A 15,802-nucleotide genomic window follows, 5' to 3' on the forward strand; every position below is an offset into this window, starting at 1 on the left:
TGTTGGTGCTGCCTGCCCCTGCCCATAGCACAGGGGATTAGCTTGCAGTGCAGTGAGGTTCCTGGAACGCTATGGGTGAGTCACTGCAGGGGCAGCTGGGCCGGGGGCAGGGCATGAGGCTTGGGGAAGGAGCTCTGTGGGTTCCCCGATGCCCCTGGCATAGTGCATATGGGGGGCAGCTCTACTCCTTCCTTCAGTCCCACAGCTCTTGCTGTCTCCCTAACTTCTCTTCCGAGCTGCCTCCCTTCAAACTGACTGGTGCCCTGGCCCAACTGGATCTGCCAGGTCCTCTCCCTGTCCCTGATGAATTCCCTTCCCCCACTTGGGGTGACCTTGGGCTCTCTCCTCCTGTGATACCCGACTCCCACCCCTCAACCGTGGCTAAGATCAGACCTATCCCCTTGTCCAGGCCCACCCGCGTCACCATAACCCAATGGCCACTTGTCCCTGCAGCCATTCAGAACACAGCTACCTTCCCTCCACCTCCGCACGGTTTCAGACCCCTCCTCTGCCTGCTCCTCCCTTCCTGCATCAAGGCCGAGCTCCTTGGCTGTGCCTCTAGGGCTCTGCCACTTCTGGCTTATCCACCCATGTCCATTTCCACCCCACCCTTCACAGCACACCAACCTCTCACACAAACCCCTCCAAATGGCCCCCTGTGCATGCACTGCTGCCTGCACAGCCCCGCTTGGCCGCGGCACGCTGGGGCTCTAACAACCACACTGGCAGCACCTGGGCCACGGCCACTTGTGTCTGTTGCATCTGTTGCTGCAGAAGCTGCCGGAGAAGCTGCATTTGGTGATGAGCGGAGAGAGGGCTCCCCAGGTCCGGCAGCTGGGAGGAGGAGGGGAGCAGCAGCCTGGGCGATGCAGTCAGGATACTCTCAGGGTGGAGGGAGCCCTGGAAAATATAGAGAAAAGCAAAGCCTGATCCACTCTGCGTACTGCCCCTCAGCATGCCACAGCCACTCCAATAACAAGTTCCTGGCCGAGCTGAGACCCCTGCAGCTGGGCTGGTCGGTGCCTCATTCCCTGTACTCCCCCATCCCCGTCTGTCTGTACCCATCTGTTTCTCTTGGCTGACCCTTCGATTGTCAGCTCTCTGGGCCAGAGACTGTAGCCCAGACCTGCACAGGTATATAGTGCCTAGCTCCCACATCAGTGCACACCAGCGAGACCTGCTGTGTGCGAGAACAGCATTAATAGCTAGTCACAACACTAACCCTTAGCAGTCTAACCTGGGCGGCACAGCATAAGGAGGAGGTGACCAGCCCTCTGTGGAGAAAGAAGTGGTTCGGGACTATTTAGAAAAGCTGGACGAGCACAAGTCCATGGGGCCAGATGCGTTGCATCCGAGGGTGCTAAAGGAGTTGGCCGATGAGATTGCAGAGCCATTGGCCATTATCTTTGAAAACTCATGGCGATCAGGGGAGGTCCTGGATGACTGGAAAAAGGCTAATGTAGTGCCCATCTTTAAAAAAGGGAAGGAGGAGAATCTGGGGAACTTCAGGCCAGTCAGTCTCACCTCAGTCCCTGGAAAAATCATGGAGCAGGTCCTCAAGGAATCAATTCTGAATCACTTAGAGGAGAGGAAAGTGATCAGGAACAGTCAGCATAGATTCACCAAGGGCAAGTCATGCTTGACTAACCTAATTGCCTTTTATAAGGAGATAACTGGCTCTGTGGATGAGGGGAAAGCAGTGGACGTGTTAGTCCTTGACTTTAGCAAAGCTTTTGATATGGTCTCCCACAGTATTCTTGCCAGCAAGTTAAAGAAGTATGGGCTGGATGAATGGACTGTAAGGTGGATAGAAAGCTGGCTAGGTTGTCAGGCTCAACCGGTAGTGGTCAATGGCTCCATGTCTAGTTGGCAGCCGGTATCACACTACAAGAAGGATGTGGAAAAATTGGAAAGAGTCCAGCAGAGGGCAACAAAAATGATTAGGGGGCTGGAGCACATGACTTATGAGGAGAGCCTGAGGGAACTGGGATCATTTAGTTTGCAGAAGAGAATAATGAGGGGGGATTTGATAGCTGCTTTCAACTACATGAAAGGGGGTTCCAAAGAGGATGGATCTAGACTGTTCTCAGTGGTACCAGATGATGGAACAAGGAGTAATGGTCTCAAGTTGCAGTGGGGAGGTTTAGGTTGGATATTAGGAAAAACTTTTTCACTAGGAGAGTGGCGAAGCACTGGAATGGGTTACCTAGGGAGGCAGTGGAATCTCCTTCCTTAGAGGTTTTTAAGGTCAGGCTTGACAAAGCCCTGGCTGGGATGATTTAGTTGGGAATTGGTCCTGCTTTGAGCAGGGGGTTGGACTAGATGACCTCCTGAGGTCCCTTCCATCCCTGATATTCTATGAATCTATGATTCTATGATTCAGTCACACAGCTCTGCAGTTCCAAAGCATCACACAGCTGTAGGGTAATGCGTTGGAGCCAGAACAGCCGTAGGGAGCCTAGTTTCTAACCCATCACACCTCTGACTTCAGTGCAAGCTAGGAACCTAAGGAACTGACCTTCTTCGGCAGCAGCTCTGTCCTCCAGCTGGGCACAGAGCAGCCCACTGGCCAGGCCAGCAGGAGACAGACACCCTGTAACAGACTGTGACACCTAGGTGCTTGCTCTCCCTGCTGCTGGGGCCGGCTCTGTGGCTCAGGCTGACTTTGTTCCAGCAGGTGCTCGCAGCAGGATCCTTCTGCCCCCTGAACGGCCACTCGGCCCGGTGAGCTGCTCTGAGCACGATGTTCTCAGCCTGGGTCACCTGTGTGCACAGAGCCAGCAGCCGCCAACGCATGCTCCCAAGCCAGAGTCAGAAGGGTGGCCCCAACCTCACTTGGAGTAGGTGGAGGTCAGAGATTTGCACCTTGGCTCACAGCCTTGCCCTAGCTGCCAGCAGCTGCCAGGGGTGGGGGGCAGGAGGCAGTTCCCTGTGTGAGCCCTCCTCAGCAACCCATTTCTTTGCCTTCTGGCTTGTGAGCCCTTGGATTCCCTGGGCTGGGTTTTCTGACTTTCTTCTGCAGCCCAGGAGGCCAGACACTTCCTCTTCTGAACAAATGGAAGCTGAGACTGTCACGTATTCATGGGCCTCCGGGAGCTGGGGCTTTACAAACACTCCAAATAGCAATAAAAGGGCAAGAGCCGGCACCACTGGCAAGACGTTCCCTGGGGGACTGGCTCCCAGACAGGCTCTTGGTGTCTCACGGCGATGTGTAATGCCGACACACTCAGTTGTTGGTGGATGGGATCAAACACAGCTCTTTTAGCCAAGGCTGTAGCTAGCTCATCACTCTCTAGCTCAGTGGTTCTCAACCAGGAGCACCCCTGGAATACTCAGAGCTCTTCCAGGGGGTACATCAACTCATCTAGGTCAGTGTTCTCAACCTGGGGGTTGCGGGATGGGTTTAGGGGGCTCACAAGTGCAGGGCTGGAGTTAGGGGTGGACACCACGCCACAGAGGGCCCTGTAATGCTGTTACATGTTTCAGCACCAGGCAGCAGGGCTCGGGTTCCTGGGGTACAGTAGTCTGGAAAGGTTGAGAACCACTGCTCTAACTGGCATAGGTGCCACAAGAGTGGGACAGAGTGCCACACCACAGAGGCCTGGATCACATAGGCAGCACCCTGGCTCTTCACGCCAGCCGCACAGAAGCTCACTCTGCTGGCTATGTGACATGCTAGATCGCACCATTCCTCTCTCCTCCAGCAGTTTGGGCAGCAATGGGACTGCCCTGCCCTGCCCTGGGTGGAACAGATGGCCCCCAGCCTCACAGGAGCCCTATGGGTCCTACCTCCCCTGACTCTGTGGCACCCCATTAATGACACAGGTGTCAAGCCTCAATGCATGTGGCCTTACCCACAAGAGACTCATTGCTGGGAGCACTGGTGCGAAGGGGTCCACAGCCTCTGGTGCATTGGGAGAGTGGTTCTAAGCAGCACAGTGCGGTGGTCGCAGGCTCCACGTCCCCCCACCCCCCGAGGGAAAGGGAGAGCCAGGAACGACAGGAGGCCACTGGCAGAGCCCAGCAGAGCCGCGTGCTCGTAAGCTGGGGATTCACATGGCGCTTTCCCTACCAGACAAACCACATAGCCAACTGCGTGGCTACGTCGGCGCCATGAGCACAGAGCCCATGCACCTGCACCCTGACTGTTCAGCTCTCACTCCTCAAGGGTGGCCATTCTAGGGGATGCAGGGCAGGCAGGAGTGATGGGACCGTCCCCTCATCAGTACCTCTCTGTGTGCCAGACCACTGCCAGCTGACAGGGAAGGACTTAGGCCCACTGGCTAGAGAAGGGGACTGGGAACCAGGATGTCTGGCTTCTATTCCCAGTACTGCTACCAACTTGTCATGTGAGCCACGGCTCGCTCTGTGCCTCGGTTTCCCCACACTCCAGTGGGTACTCACGTACCTTGGATGGGGTTTGTGTGACTGAATTAGGGCATACTTGTACAGCGCTGTGTGATCTACGAGAAGAAGGACTAGGGGAGGGGAGAGGTTTATCATCCCGGGGAGCTCCTGGTTCTCTGAATCCCCCTTGCAAGATGGTTCTCTGGCCAACTCTTCTCTCGCCATGGCACTCACTCAGTCCTGGTGTGCCCTGGACGAGGACCTGGCCTCCGCTTTGGGTGGGACAAGTGTGCAGCACCACAGCCTAGGCGGGTTAGCAGCACGGCTGCCCGCTCACAGAGACGGCTCTGGGATGCTCGGAGTCTCCACAGGGCGAGTGGAAAGCCAATGCCCTAGGCTGCACTGGGGACCCAACAGAGGGCTGGCCGTGGCCTGGTCTCTGAAGCACAAGGAGAACTCAAAGGGAAGCTCTGCTTTGCTGGCCTCTGACAATGCCCAAATGTGCTGGGTTAATGCACCAGGTGATCCTCTCCTGCCAGCAGCTGTGCACTGCCTGCACGGGCTGTGTGGTCAGGCAGAGGGAGACGCAGCTCCACTCCTGCCACTTTCGCTGGGAAACTAACATTGCTCTGTTCCCAGGACATGCCACTGTCAACGGGAGTGAGGGGGCAACACAGGGACTAGTTTGTGTCTGGACCACAGCAGTGCAGGACACAGGGGAGAGGCTCAGCGCTGGGAGCGCCGCGGGAGAACAGAATGAGGGGGAGCCAGTGACTATGAGCTTCTTTTATTGTCGGGGGGCTAACTGGGGGGAGGAGGGTTGGAGAGATGGGATCAAGGAATGGCCAATGCCCCTAACAGTGAGTTATGAAGCATGACAGCTGGACTCCCATCCTGTGCTGCCCTTGCCCAGCACACCCCGCAGCAGGAGCCGGGCACTGCCACCCTCAGGGACCAGAGCTGGGTCTGCCATCTGCAGAGCCACAGCCTGTGTCCTCAGGGCTCAGCATCTCCCACGGGTTTCAGGGCTCTGTGCTGACCGGCAATGGGGAAAGGTGTGTGTTTGGGGCCTAGGTTTCCCCTCTCTGGGTGTGGGGCAGACACACTAGCTCTTAAATTGGGAGTGCACAGAGGGGAGTGAACCTGGCCTCCTCCAGAGCCCCAGCAAAGGCAATTCACCCTGGTCTGTGGGGCGGCTCATGGAAAAGGCATTTCCTATGTTGTGGGGTCTGGCTAGCCTCTCGGCTCCCCTTGTTAATGCCCTGGCAGAGCCGGGCGGGGTGGGGGGGGGGATGCCAGCTGCCGCCACAAGGACACGTGCTGTTGTACCAGCTTCAGGGTCACGCTGTGGCCCCCCCATCTGATCACCCCACAGAGCTGCCACAGGCTGTTCCAGCCCCATATCTAGACATGAGCTCCCTCCCTACCCCACTGGAAGGCAGCGTGAAACCCAAAGGTCCCTCTGACCTGGGGTGGGGGGGCAGTGACCCCCATGTGAGCCACAGGGGGAGAGTGTGGGGAGCTCTGAGGCTGCTGTGGGGAGAGAGCAGGGCACCCCCAGGCACAGACCCATGTCCTGCCCCCAAAGCCACAGAGCAATGCCGCTTGGACATACTCTTGGGAAGCCACGCTATCTGCGGGGACCCTGGGCCTGTAATGGGACACAGCTGCTCTTGGCTGGGGCCGGCGTACCTTGGTGTCCAGAGAGTTCCCTGAGTCCTTCCCCACGGCGTCGAGGTCCGTCACCCCCCGGCTGAACTCCAGGGTGCTGTTCCCTGGTGGAGGGATCTCCACTGCGTCGATATCCGTCTCCTCTGTGGGGACAGCTGCCTTCTCAGCTCTGGCTGGGTGGCAGGCTGGGAAGAGGCAGCAATGGCATGGTCAGAGGTGAGATGGGACAACGGCAACTCTGGCCCAGTCCAGCTCCCCGGGGCTGAGAGAATGTGGGCTTGGCTAGCAAACAAGGCCCATTCCTCCTTGTGGGGAAAGCACCTGAACACCTGCCATGGGTCACACATCCCTAGCTGGCAGCCCTGGCTGATGCCCCCTATGGGGCTGAAGCCCTGAGCCCCACCTCTCTGCTGGGCAGAAGCCAGAGGCGACAGATGGGGGGTCATGTGGGGTCACATCCCCCCCCCTCAATTTTTGCCAGGATTTGCTAGCCCCGCTCGGTCACATGGTGCCACTGGGTCCCCTCCCTGCATGGCAGCTGCTGGAGCTGGCAACCGAGGGCTGTGACCTAGGGAGAGGCAGCGCCTAAGAGCTGGGAGCTGCAGGGAGAACTGCTGCTTTTGCTGGGACCTCTCTATGTGGAGCTAACACCTGGGAGCTGCAGAGTGGGGCCGCTGAGGGTAAGAGGGAGGGTATGCCTGGAGCGAGTGACTCAAGCTGTTGAGTGGAGGCCTAACCTTTAAATTGCCACCCTCCACTCTCAGCAGGCACCAGTCACCTCTGGGAGAATCATAGAATCTCAGGGCTGGAAGGGACCTCAGGAGGTCATCTAGTCCAACCCCCTGATCAAAGCAGGACCAAACCCAACTAAAGAAGCTCATAGCCCCATAATCCTGCTGCAGGGCAGAATCCCCAAGGCCCCTCTCCCCCCAGTCTGGTAGGTGGGGAATGGGGGGGGGGGGGCTCTGCAAGCCACACTTTAACGGTAAAAGAGCCGGATGTGGCTCATGAGCTGTGGTTTGGCCATCCCTGACATATAGCATGTCAATCCACTGGATCCCTTCCCCCAAGCCTGTATGGCCTCCGGACTGCCCCTACCACTCCAGTGAGACCCCTGCCTTCTGCACGGCAGAGGGAGCGCTGGGGCAGTGTTGCCTAAATTCCCAACCAGCTCCGTGGGGTGCAGTGCTGATAATGCCATGGTGCCACAGTTTCGCTGTTATATGATGCTCACTTCCAGTCATTTCATGCTGGCCCACAGCATCCTGTTTTCAGTGTTTGCTGTGACATGGCATAACTGCTCTGAGAAGGTGCCTGCAGGGACTGGGGCTTGGGCAGTCAGACCTAGTGGATAGAGTCAGGGGCCTGGAACCGGAGCCAGAGTTAGGTGCCAAGCCAGGGGTCAGAGCCAGAGACAGTCAGGTGCAAGCCAGGGGTCGAAGTTGGAGTCAGCATCAGGGGTAGGGCATAAGAGCAGGGACTAGGAGTGAGGCAGGAATTGGGCAGAGGTGGGGGTCTGGGATAAGGAGGGCAGGGGGTAGGACAGATTGGGAGGCAAGGCTCAGGGCAGAAGGCAGGGGACAGTGGAGCAGCAGTCAGACAGGGATTGACCTAGCTGCTCAGACAACTTTCTGTTTCTGGTTTAAGTGGGGCATCCCAGCCAATCGGTGGGACAGAAGTCTCCCCCAATCTGGAGCTTTGTGGGGCCCTTTGTGAAGCAGAGCTTTGCTGGCCCGCTTCTGCAATCATTCAGGTGAGTTGCTGGGTGGTGATCATGGTCTGAGTCCTGCCTGGGGACCCTCAGGTCTAGGTGCAAGGCCCAGGATCACTCACATCAGCCCCTCTCCTCGGAAGTAGGGGCTGGGTTTTCCAGGCTGGTTTTTGTGGAAGGGGTTTACCAGGTCAGGAGGGTGGACATTCTTCACTGGGTCCCAGGAGCACTCTTTGGGACAGTAGCCTTCCCAAGCCATAAGATGCCAGAGTCTAACCTGTCTGATTCTGGCATCAAGGATCTCACAGAGAATATACTCATCATGGTCATGGACATATACTGGTGTGGGGTGATGGTTGGGAGTGGAGAGGGAATGGGTCCTGAATGTGGGGCTTCAAGAGTGATGTATGGAAAACTGGGTGTATTTGGAGAGAATGGGGCAAGTTGAGTTCAAAGATGACTGGGCTAATGTGCTGGAGAATGCGGTAGGAGCCAAAGAGCTGGAAGTCCAATTTATGAGATGATCTGTTTGTGTGTACGTTTTTTGTTGAGAGCCATAGCTTCTGGCCTAGCAAAAGGGTAGGCCTCTCCTGTCATTGACGGTCCACATGTTGTTTCTTTCTTCTAGGTGTCCTCCAGGTGAACTTTTAGGTCATCTTGGGTTTGACATATATTGTGTCTGATCCAGGGCTGCTGGGCTGTGGGAAGTTGTGGTTAGCTCCAGGTAAAACCAAGGATAGAACCCATAATTTTGAAAAAAAAAAAAAAGGCTTTGCACTGTAGAAGCATGTTCTGCGTTATTGTACATGAACACTTTCTGAGGTAGCAGCAAGAACCCTTTGTTCTGGTGGAAGTTTATGTAGTGTCGAAGATACTGCTCCAGAATCTGGTTGGTTCTCTCCACTTGATCATTTGTCTGAGGGTGGTAGGTGGAAGAGAGGCAGGAGCAGAGACCCCAAATCCAGAGAGCGTCTCACATAAAATGGGAGATAAATCACACATCGTGCTCAGAGACCATGTGCAGTGGGAGGCCATGGAGGCAGACAACTTGGTCCACACAGACCTGGGCAGTTTCCTGGGAGAAGTTTAGGCCAGTGCTGGGGTGAATGTGCCATCTTTGTGAGGTGGCCCACTACTGTCAGAGTGGTAAAAAAACCACCGGACTCAGGTAGTTCTACTAGCAAATCTAAGGCAATTACTGTCCAAGGGCTGGGGGAGTCTCAAGGGGCTGCAGGAGTTCAAGGGTTCCCAGGGGTTTATTGTGCAGTGCCTTGTAGTGGGTACATACATTGCAACACAGACCTGCATATGAGGCCACCAGAAGATATGAGAGACAAGGCGCTGAGTTTTAAAACAGCCAAAATGTCCAGCTGGGGTGTGGGGGTGTGTAGTGAGTTGGTGTGGCTCCCCTCCTGCCCAGCGCCCTTGCAGACACTGAAGTGGGTGAAGCCACCGCCGCCTGTTCCCACCCCCCGGAAGTCAAGGGGCGGGACAGGAAGTATAAAAGCCGGCCGCCAGAGCTCAGTCAGGAGCCAGCGGCACGCAGGGAGCTCGAGATTGGGAAACCTCCGGGACCCAGGGCAGCCGCCCAGACTGGCTGGAGCTTCCCCGTGCCCGTTACCTGGAGGAACTCCCCGAGCTTCCCCGCGCCCACTACCCGGAGGAGCCCCCGGAGCTTCCCCGTCCCTGCTGCTACCTGGAGAAGCCACCCGAACATGCCTGGCCGGACTTCCCTGAGGAGCTAGCGGACCTGCCACCAAGCCCTGGCCGCGAGGAGCCCATGCTGGTGGACTGGCCGGGGACCGATGCCACGGACCAGGTAGGCCCTGAGGGGGAGACTGGAAGTAGCCTGGGGGTAGCCGACCCCAGTCAGGCTGCAGACACACCCAAACCTATGTCAGTGTGTTGCGGTCAGGATCCCCACTGACCGTCAGCGGTGATAACCGCTGCTAGGGCCCCAGGCTGGGACGCAGTGGAGTGGGTGGGCCTGCGTCCCTCCTGTCACCTCACTCACGGGTGGCAGTCTTCCCCCTCACCCCAACGCTCAGGCGTAAGGGCCTGGGCCTATGTACTAAACTGTTTGTCTGCTCAGCCCCTGCCTAAGGACCTGAGCCCTGACTGTTTGTTGCTCCGCCCTGATCCAGGGCCTGGGCCTATGTACTAAACTGTTTGCCTGCTCAGCCCCTGCACCAGAGGGCCTGAGCTCCCTGAACTTTATACAGTTGCTCAGCCTTGCACCAGAGGGCCTGAGCTCCGTGAACTTTGTATTGTTGCTCAGCCCTGAAGCGGAGGGCCTGAGCTCCTGTGACTCTGTACGGTTGCTCAGCCCTTGAATCTTGTGCTTTACCCGGCCGTGGGCCAGGAGGGCCCATGCCGTGGGACTTTGTGTTTGTCACCCAGGACCGCCGGGGGACCGACCCGGACCAGACGGGGTGTAGTGAGCCGGTGTGGCTCCCCTCCGCCCCTCGGAGAGGGTCGAGCCCCGGCACGCACGTTTATAGGGTGTCATGGCATACGTAGGGCTGTGTCACGGAGTCCCCGAGCGATGCTCTGGAATTGCTCCCCACAAAGCCAGTCAGGACTTTGGGGAGCCTCCTCTCCCTTGGAGCAGACTGTCTTCAGGGCAAGAAGCTCACACGCCTTCACCTCCTGGGTCTCTCCTAGGAGCATTCAGCATATGCCCCTCCGTGCGCTTTCCACAGCGAGTCCGCCCAGGCGGGGTCCTGGGGAAGCCACCGGGTCCTGCACCCCAACCTTGCAGTCAGAAGTGACTCTCAGCCAGCCAGTAAAATAGAGGTTTATTTAGATGACAGGAACACAGTCCAAAACAGGTCTTATCGGTACAGCCAACAGGACCCCCTTTAGTTAGGTCCATCTGGGGCCCTGTTGAGAGGCCCCAGCCCCGTTGGGGCTCCCCTCCATTTTCCAGCCAGCTTCCAAAACTGTCAAACCCTCTCCAGCCCCTCCTCTCTGGCTTGTCTCTTTCCCGGGCCATGAGGTCACTGATCTCTTTATTCTCCCACACCTTTAGCATCCCCCTGAAAGGGGGGAAGGGCCCAGGCCATTAGTTGCCAGATGACAGAGGGTTGGCCATAACTGAGGCACCCACACAGTATTCAGAGGAAACATTAAAAACAGTCCCACTTCATCACAGGCTGTAATCCTTGGAGGCCTAGGGAGAACATATATATGCTCATTCAGTAGGTTACCCTGTCTCGGATATCGTGGGGGTCCTTACTTATAGCTTTCTGCTTGACTGGAGGGATTCCCTGGATGAAGGTTGATCATATGAGGGTGAGCAGATCTTGGTGGGGAGCCATGCCCAGAAAGTTCTGAGGCTTGAGGATGGAGGAGGTTTTGGAGTTCAAGTCTTTAAGATCAGCGTTCCTTCTGGGACAAAGTGTCAGCCTTGCTAGTTTGAGTTCCTGGATGACAGGAGATTGCAAAATCAAAGTGCAAAAAGAATAAGGCCCACCGAAGTTGTCGCTGGTTGGAGGCCTTGGTCCAATGCAGATATGTGAGGTTTTAATTGCTTGAAGGCTTGCTGGGCCTTGGGAGACCACAGGAAACTGGTGTTTTTGAGGAGCAAGGCAGTGAGAGGGGCGATCTGCTCCAAGAACTTTGGGATGAACGGGTGATAGACGTTTGTGAACCCAGGAAAGGCTGTAGTTCATGAACGTTCCATGGTGCTCCCCCATTCGAGGACTGCCTTTATCTTGCGTGGGTCTATTTCAGTACCCGCGGGAGATAGGATGACCCTACGAATTCTATGGAGGACTGATCAAAGGCACATTTTTCTAGCTTCATACAGAGACCAGACATGCGTGCTGTGTTGTTTGGCACTGTCTGAAAAGATCAGTATGTCACCACGTATTGGCCCACAATGTTCCAGAGCACATCATTAATAAATGCTGAAACATCGCAAGCATTTGTCAAACCAAAGGGTATCACGAGATATTCAAAGTGCCCATAATGTGTTCGAATGGAGGGTTTCCATTCGTCCCCAGCTCTAACTTGTACTAGGTTGTGTGCCTCCTGGAGGGCTAGCTTTGTGTGTACCCAGGCGGTGCTCATGTGGTCCATTAGCTTGGGGATTGGTGGTAATGGGTATCAGTTTCTAATGGTGACCTGATTCAGGGCCTGATAGTCCACACATAGTCTGAGGCTTCCAACCTTTTTTTTTTTTTAAATAACAAAAAGGACTGGGGCTCCGGCAGACAAAGTGGATTTAGGAATAAAGTCCTTGGCTAGCTGGAGCAGAGTGTGGCCAGTTCTGGATCTGACATGGTGTCCATACACCTGAATGTCTGCCCCTGGTTGTTGCTCAACTGGGCAGCCATAGTCCCTGTGTGGGGCAAGGTGTCTGCAGGTGGTTTGATGACATCTTTGCAGTCGCTGTATTTGGATGGAAGTCGAGGACCGGAATCAGTGGGCGGCTCTGTGGGGCCAGCTTCCCTGGTGTGCGACTGCTGGGGTACTGTGTGCTGCCCACTTCCTGGGGTCAAGCAGTGCTGCTGGCAGAATTGTGAGATTTTAGCTTGTGCCAGCTGAGAAGAGAGTTATGGTGGGCCAGCCATGAGAGACCCAGGATGAGGGGAAGTGCAGGGAATGGATGGCACCGCATGCAGGTCTCTCAATGACCTTGGATAGGAACGTTATCACTACTTGGAAATGCAGGGGAGGAGAACAGGGCATGCAGGAGGAACACGTTCACTGGCTGTTCCTGCAGAAATGATTGATGGTGAAACAGTTCATGGCAAAATTAAAGTTGTCAGCAGTAGGGTTCTGGGTCACTCCTCTGAGATGGGGGTGGGTGGGTGGTTCACAGCCCTCCAAATGACAATTTCAGGCTGTGGGCAGGCTCGGGATGCAGCCCTATCTTGCTCTGTGCTCGGCTCACTTTCTGGAGAACTCTCTTCTGAGAAGGGCTGGGCAGCAGTTCTGCAGAAAAGGACCTAGGGCTTACGGTGGACGAAAAGCTGAATATGAGTCAACAGTGTGCCTTTGTTGCCAAGAAGGCTAATGGCATTTTGGGTTGTATAAGTAGGGGCATTTCCAGCAGATCGAGGGAAGTGATCATTCCCCTCTATTCAGCACTGGTGAGGCCCCATCTGGAGTACTGTGTCTAGTTTTGGGCCCCACACTACAAGAAGGATGTGGATAAATTGGAGAGAGTCCAGCGGAGGGCAACAAAAATGATTAGGGGGCTGGAACACATGACTTATGAGGAGAGGCTGAGGGAACTGGGATTGTTTAGCCTGCAGAAGAGAAGAATGAGGGGGGATTTGATAGCTGCTTTCAACTACCTGAAAGGGGGTTCCAAAGAGGATGGATCTAGACTGTTCTCAGTGGTAGAAGATGAGAGAACAAGGAGTAATGGTCTCAAGTTGCAGAGGGGGAGGTTTAGGTTGGATATTAGGAAAAACTTTTTCACTAGTAGGGTGGTGAAGAACTGGAATGGGTTACCTAGGGAGGTGGTGGAATCTCCTTCCTTAGAGGTTTTTAAGGTCAGGCGTGACAAAGCCCTGGCTGGGATGATTTAGTTGGGTTTGGTCCTGCTTTGAGCAGGGGGTTGGACTAGATGACCTCCTGAGGTCCCTTCCAACCCTGAGATTCTATGATTCTAAGGGCAGGCAGTCACCTTCCACAGAGTGCAGCTGTGCAGCAGAGGGATTGCACAGCCAATCACTGGGCAGCAGGAGGGCAGGATACATGGGCCTTGGCCAGCATTAGGGCAGAAGCATGCAGCAGTGCTGGCCGACACTGAGGCTGTCAGTTGAGCTAAAGTATTTGCTGTCATAACTCCTAGAGGAACAGCATGAAGAACCTGTTGTGTGTGGGGCCCTTGTCTGACTGGATGTCAGTGGGTTTGAGAGTATGAACTGCCCCATATGTCCTGCTGGGATGACTCTGCAACCTAATGATGCTGTTTTGAGTTCAGTCCACTATAAGAGCTCAGTATTATGAGGAGGAGGAGGGGGGGGGGGAGAAAGAGGCAATGAGTCTGCAACGGGGCTGCCTGGCAGTGGTTCCCTGAGGGCACAGGTCTGTGCTGAAGGACGTCCCTTGTAACGCTTTGTCTCAGCACCGGCAGGGTGAGCAGGAGGGCGAGCAGACCTGAGAACCAGGTGGGACTGACAGAGTACACAGAGCAGAGGTCACTGGCTCTCCTTGCAGGCCTAGTTCCAGAGAGAGAAGGATGGGCTGGGTGGTGCAGAGCCGGGAGATGGGCTTGGAGCTGAGTGGTCGGGGAGGCCCTGGGAAAGACAGCACAGAAGCCATTCCTTGGGGTGACAGACAAGAGAGAAATATATGCAGGACCCAGCCTGGCACATGGGGAAGAACATACCAAACTGGCTCCAGCTTGACTCCTCACGAAATGCACTCGCTTAACCCTGGTGTGCTCCATGCCTAGGAGAGATGCCAATGCTCCTCAGTTCTGACTTGCAGCCCCACTCCCAGCCCTGGGCTCCCCACTCCCAGCTCTGCTAATGCCCCTCAATCCTGACCCGCAGCCCCCTGCTATCCCAGCCCTGGGCCCCCACTCCCAGCTCTGCTAATGCCTCTCAATCCTGACCTGCAGCCCCCTGTTATTCCAGCCCTGGGCCCCCACTCCCAGCTCTGCTAATGCCCCTTAATCCTGACCCGCAGCCACCTGCTATCCCAGCCCTGGGCCCCCACTCCCAGCTCTGCTAATGCCTCTCAATCCTGACCCGCAGCCCCCCATTATTCCAGCCCTGGGCCCCCACTCCCAGCTCTGCTAATGCCCCTTAATCCTGACCCGCAGCCACCTGCTATCCCAGCCCTGGGCCCCCACTCCCAGCTCTGCTAATGCCTCTCAATCCTGACCGGCAGCCCCCCGTTATTCCAGCCCTGGGCCCCCACTCCCAGCTCTGCTAATGCCCCTTAATCCTGACCCGCAGCCACCTGCTATCCCAGCCTTGGGCCCCCACTCCCAGCTCTGCTAATGCTCCTCAATCCTGACCGGCTGCCCTCTGCTATCCTAGCCCTGGACCCCCACTCCCAGCTCTGCTAATGTCCCTCAATCCTGACTGGCTGCCCTCTGCTATCCCAGCCCTGGGCCCCCACTCCCAGCTCTGCTAATGCCTCTCAATCCTGACCCACAGCCCCCTGCTATCCCAGTCCTGGGCTGCCTCCCTCCCCCACAGCTCTGCTGACGCCCCCAAACCCAACCTGTGGTACATTCAAAATCCAGTCTGCAGAGATGACCCGTGCCTGCTGATAGTGGGGGGCACAACCCTGAAACAGCTCAAGTCACAGTCCCCCACAAAAGCAGCAGCATCTCCCTACAGCTGCAAGCTGTTCCTCCTGCCTCTGCCTCTCCCTGCCCAGCACAGCTTGCAGGCTCAGCTGCCCCACAGAGAAGTGGCCCAACTGCACCATGTGACCAATCAATCTTGTGAGGCATGTGACCCCACATGACCCCCACACGTCACCTCTACCAGTCTGTGCCATTTCTGTCCATCATATGGGGAGGGGCATATCCCCTTTCCGAGATCCTTCCCGCCCCATGGCACTGGCACTCGGGAGACGAGCATGCCCCCTCCCCACACACTGCTGTATTGTAACTCCAGTGACCGGTGCAACTTCGTTTTCTTGGCCCCAGCTGAGGCAACTCCTCCGAGACTCTGTCGGCTCAGGAGCTGCTTGTTTGGTGCTCACTGCAACTCGGAGCAGAGAATTCCCCGGGGCCAGCCCCAGGGCGGAGGCGGAAGGTCTGCTCGGGGCCAGGAGTTACTTTAATACTATGTTCTCGCTTTTATGTGTGCACTAAGTAAATGTTATGGGCTGCAAATGAGAATCCCAGGGCTGCAGAGCTGGAAGAGCTCTTGATCCAGTCCCTTGCCTTCTGCTGAGGCTGGACCAGGCACACCTAGACCATCCCCAACAGGGGCTTGTCTAATATGAGCACTCGCAGCTGGCACAATCCGCAGCCCTGTGAACGGGTTCCCAGCAGGGGAGAAGGTCCATAGGACGAAGGCCAGGACCTAGCAAATGCCACTCCCTGCTCTGGGTCCACATCCCAGAGGGAGAGGACGTGTGCACGCCTTG

General features: G+C 56.3%; 1 protein-coding gene across 5 annotated transcripts in view; it reads right to left on the minus strand.

Moving 5' to 3' along the window:
• Window positions 1–15,802, minus strand: part of LOC120370684 (carboxyl-terminal PDZ ligand of neuronal nitric oxide synthase protein-like) — a 174,216-nt gene that overhangs the window by 38,071 nt on the left and 120,343 nt on the right. For all 5 annotated transcript variants that reach the window (XM_039485737.1, XM_039485739.1, XM_039485736.1 and 2 more), the window contains 2 exons: window positions 6,040–6,203; window positions 733–900 (listed from right to left, as the gene is read on the minus strand). In XM_039485737.1, the coding sequence (XP_039341671.1) occupies window positions 733–900; window positions 6,040–6,203 (332 nt within the window). The remainder of the gene's footprint in view (window positions 1–732; window positions 901–6,039; window positions 6,204–15,802) is intronic.

Source organism: Mauremys reevesii, linkage group 8 (assembly GCF_016161935.1).
Source record: "Mauremys reevesii isolate NIE-2019 linkage group 8, ASM1616193v1, whole genome shotgun sequence".
Lineage (NCBI taxonomy): Eukaryota > Metazoa > Chordata > Testudines > Geoemydidae > Mauremys > Mauremys reevesii.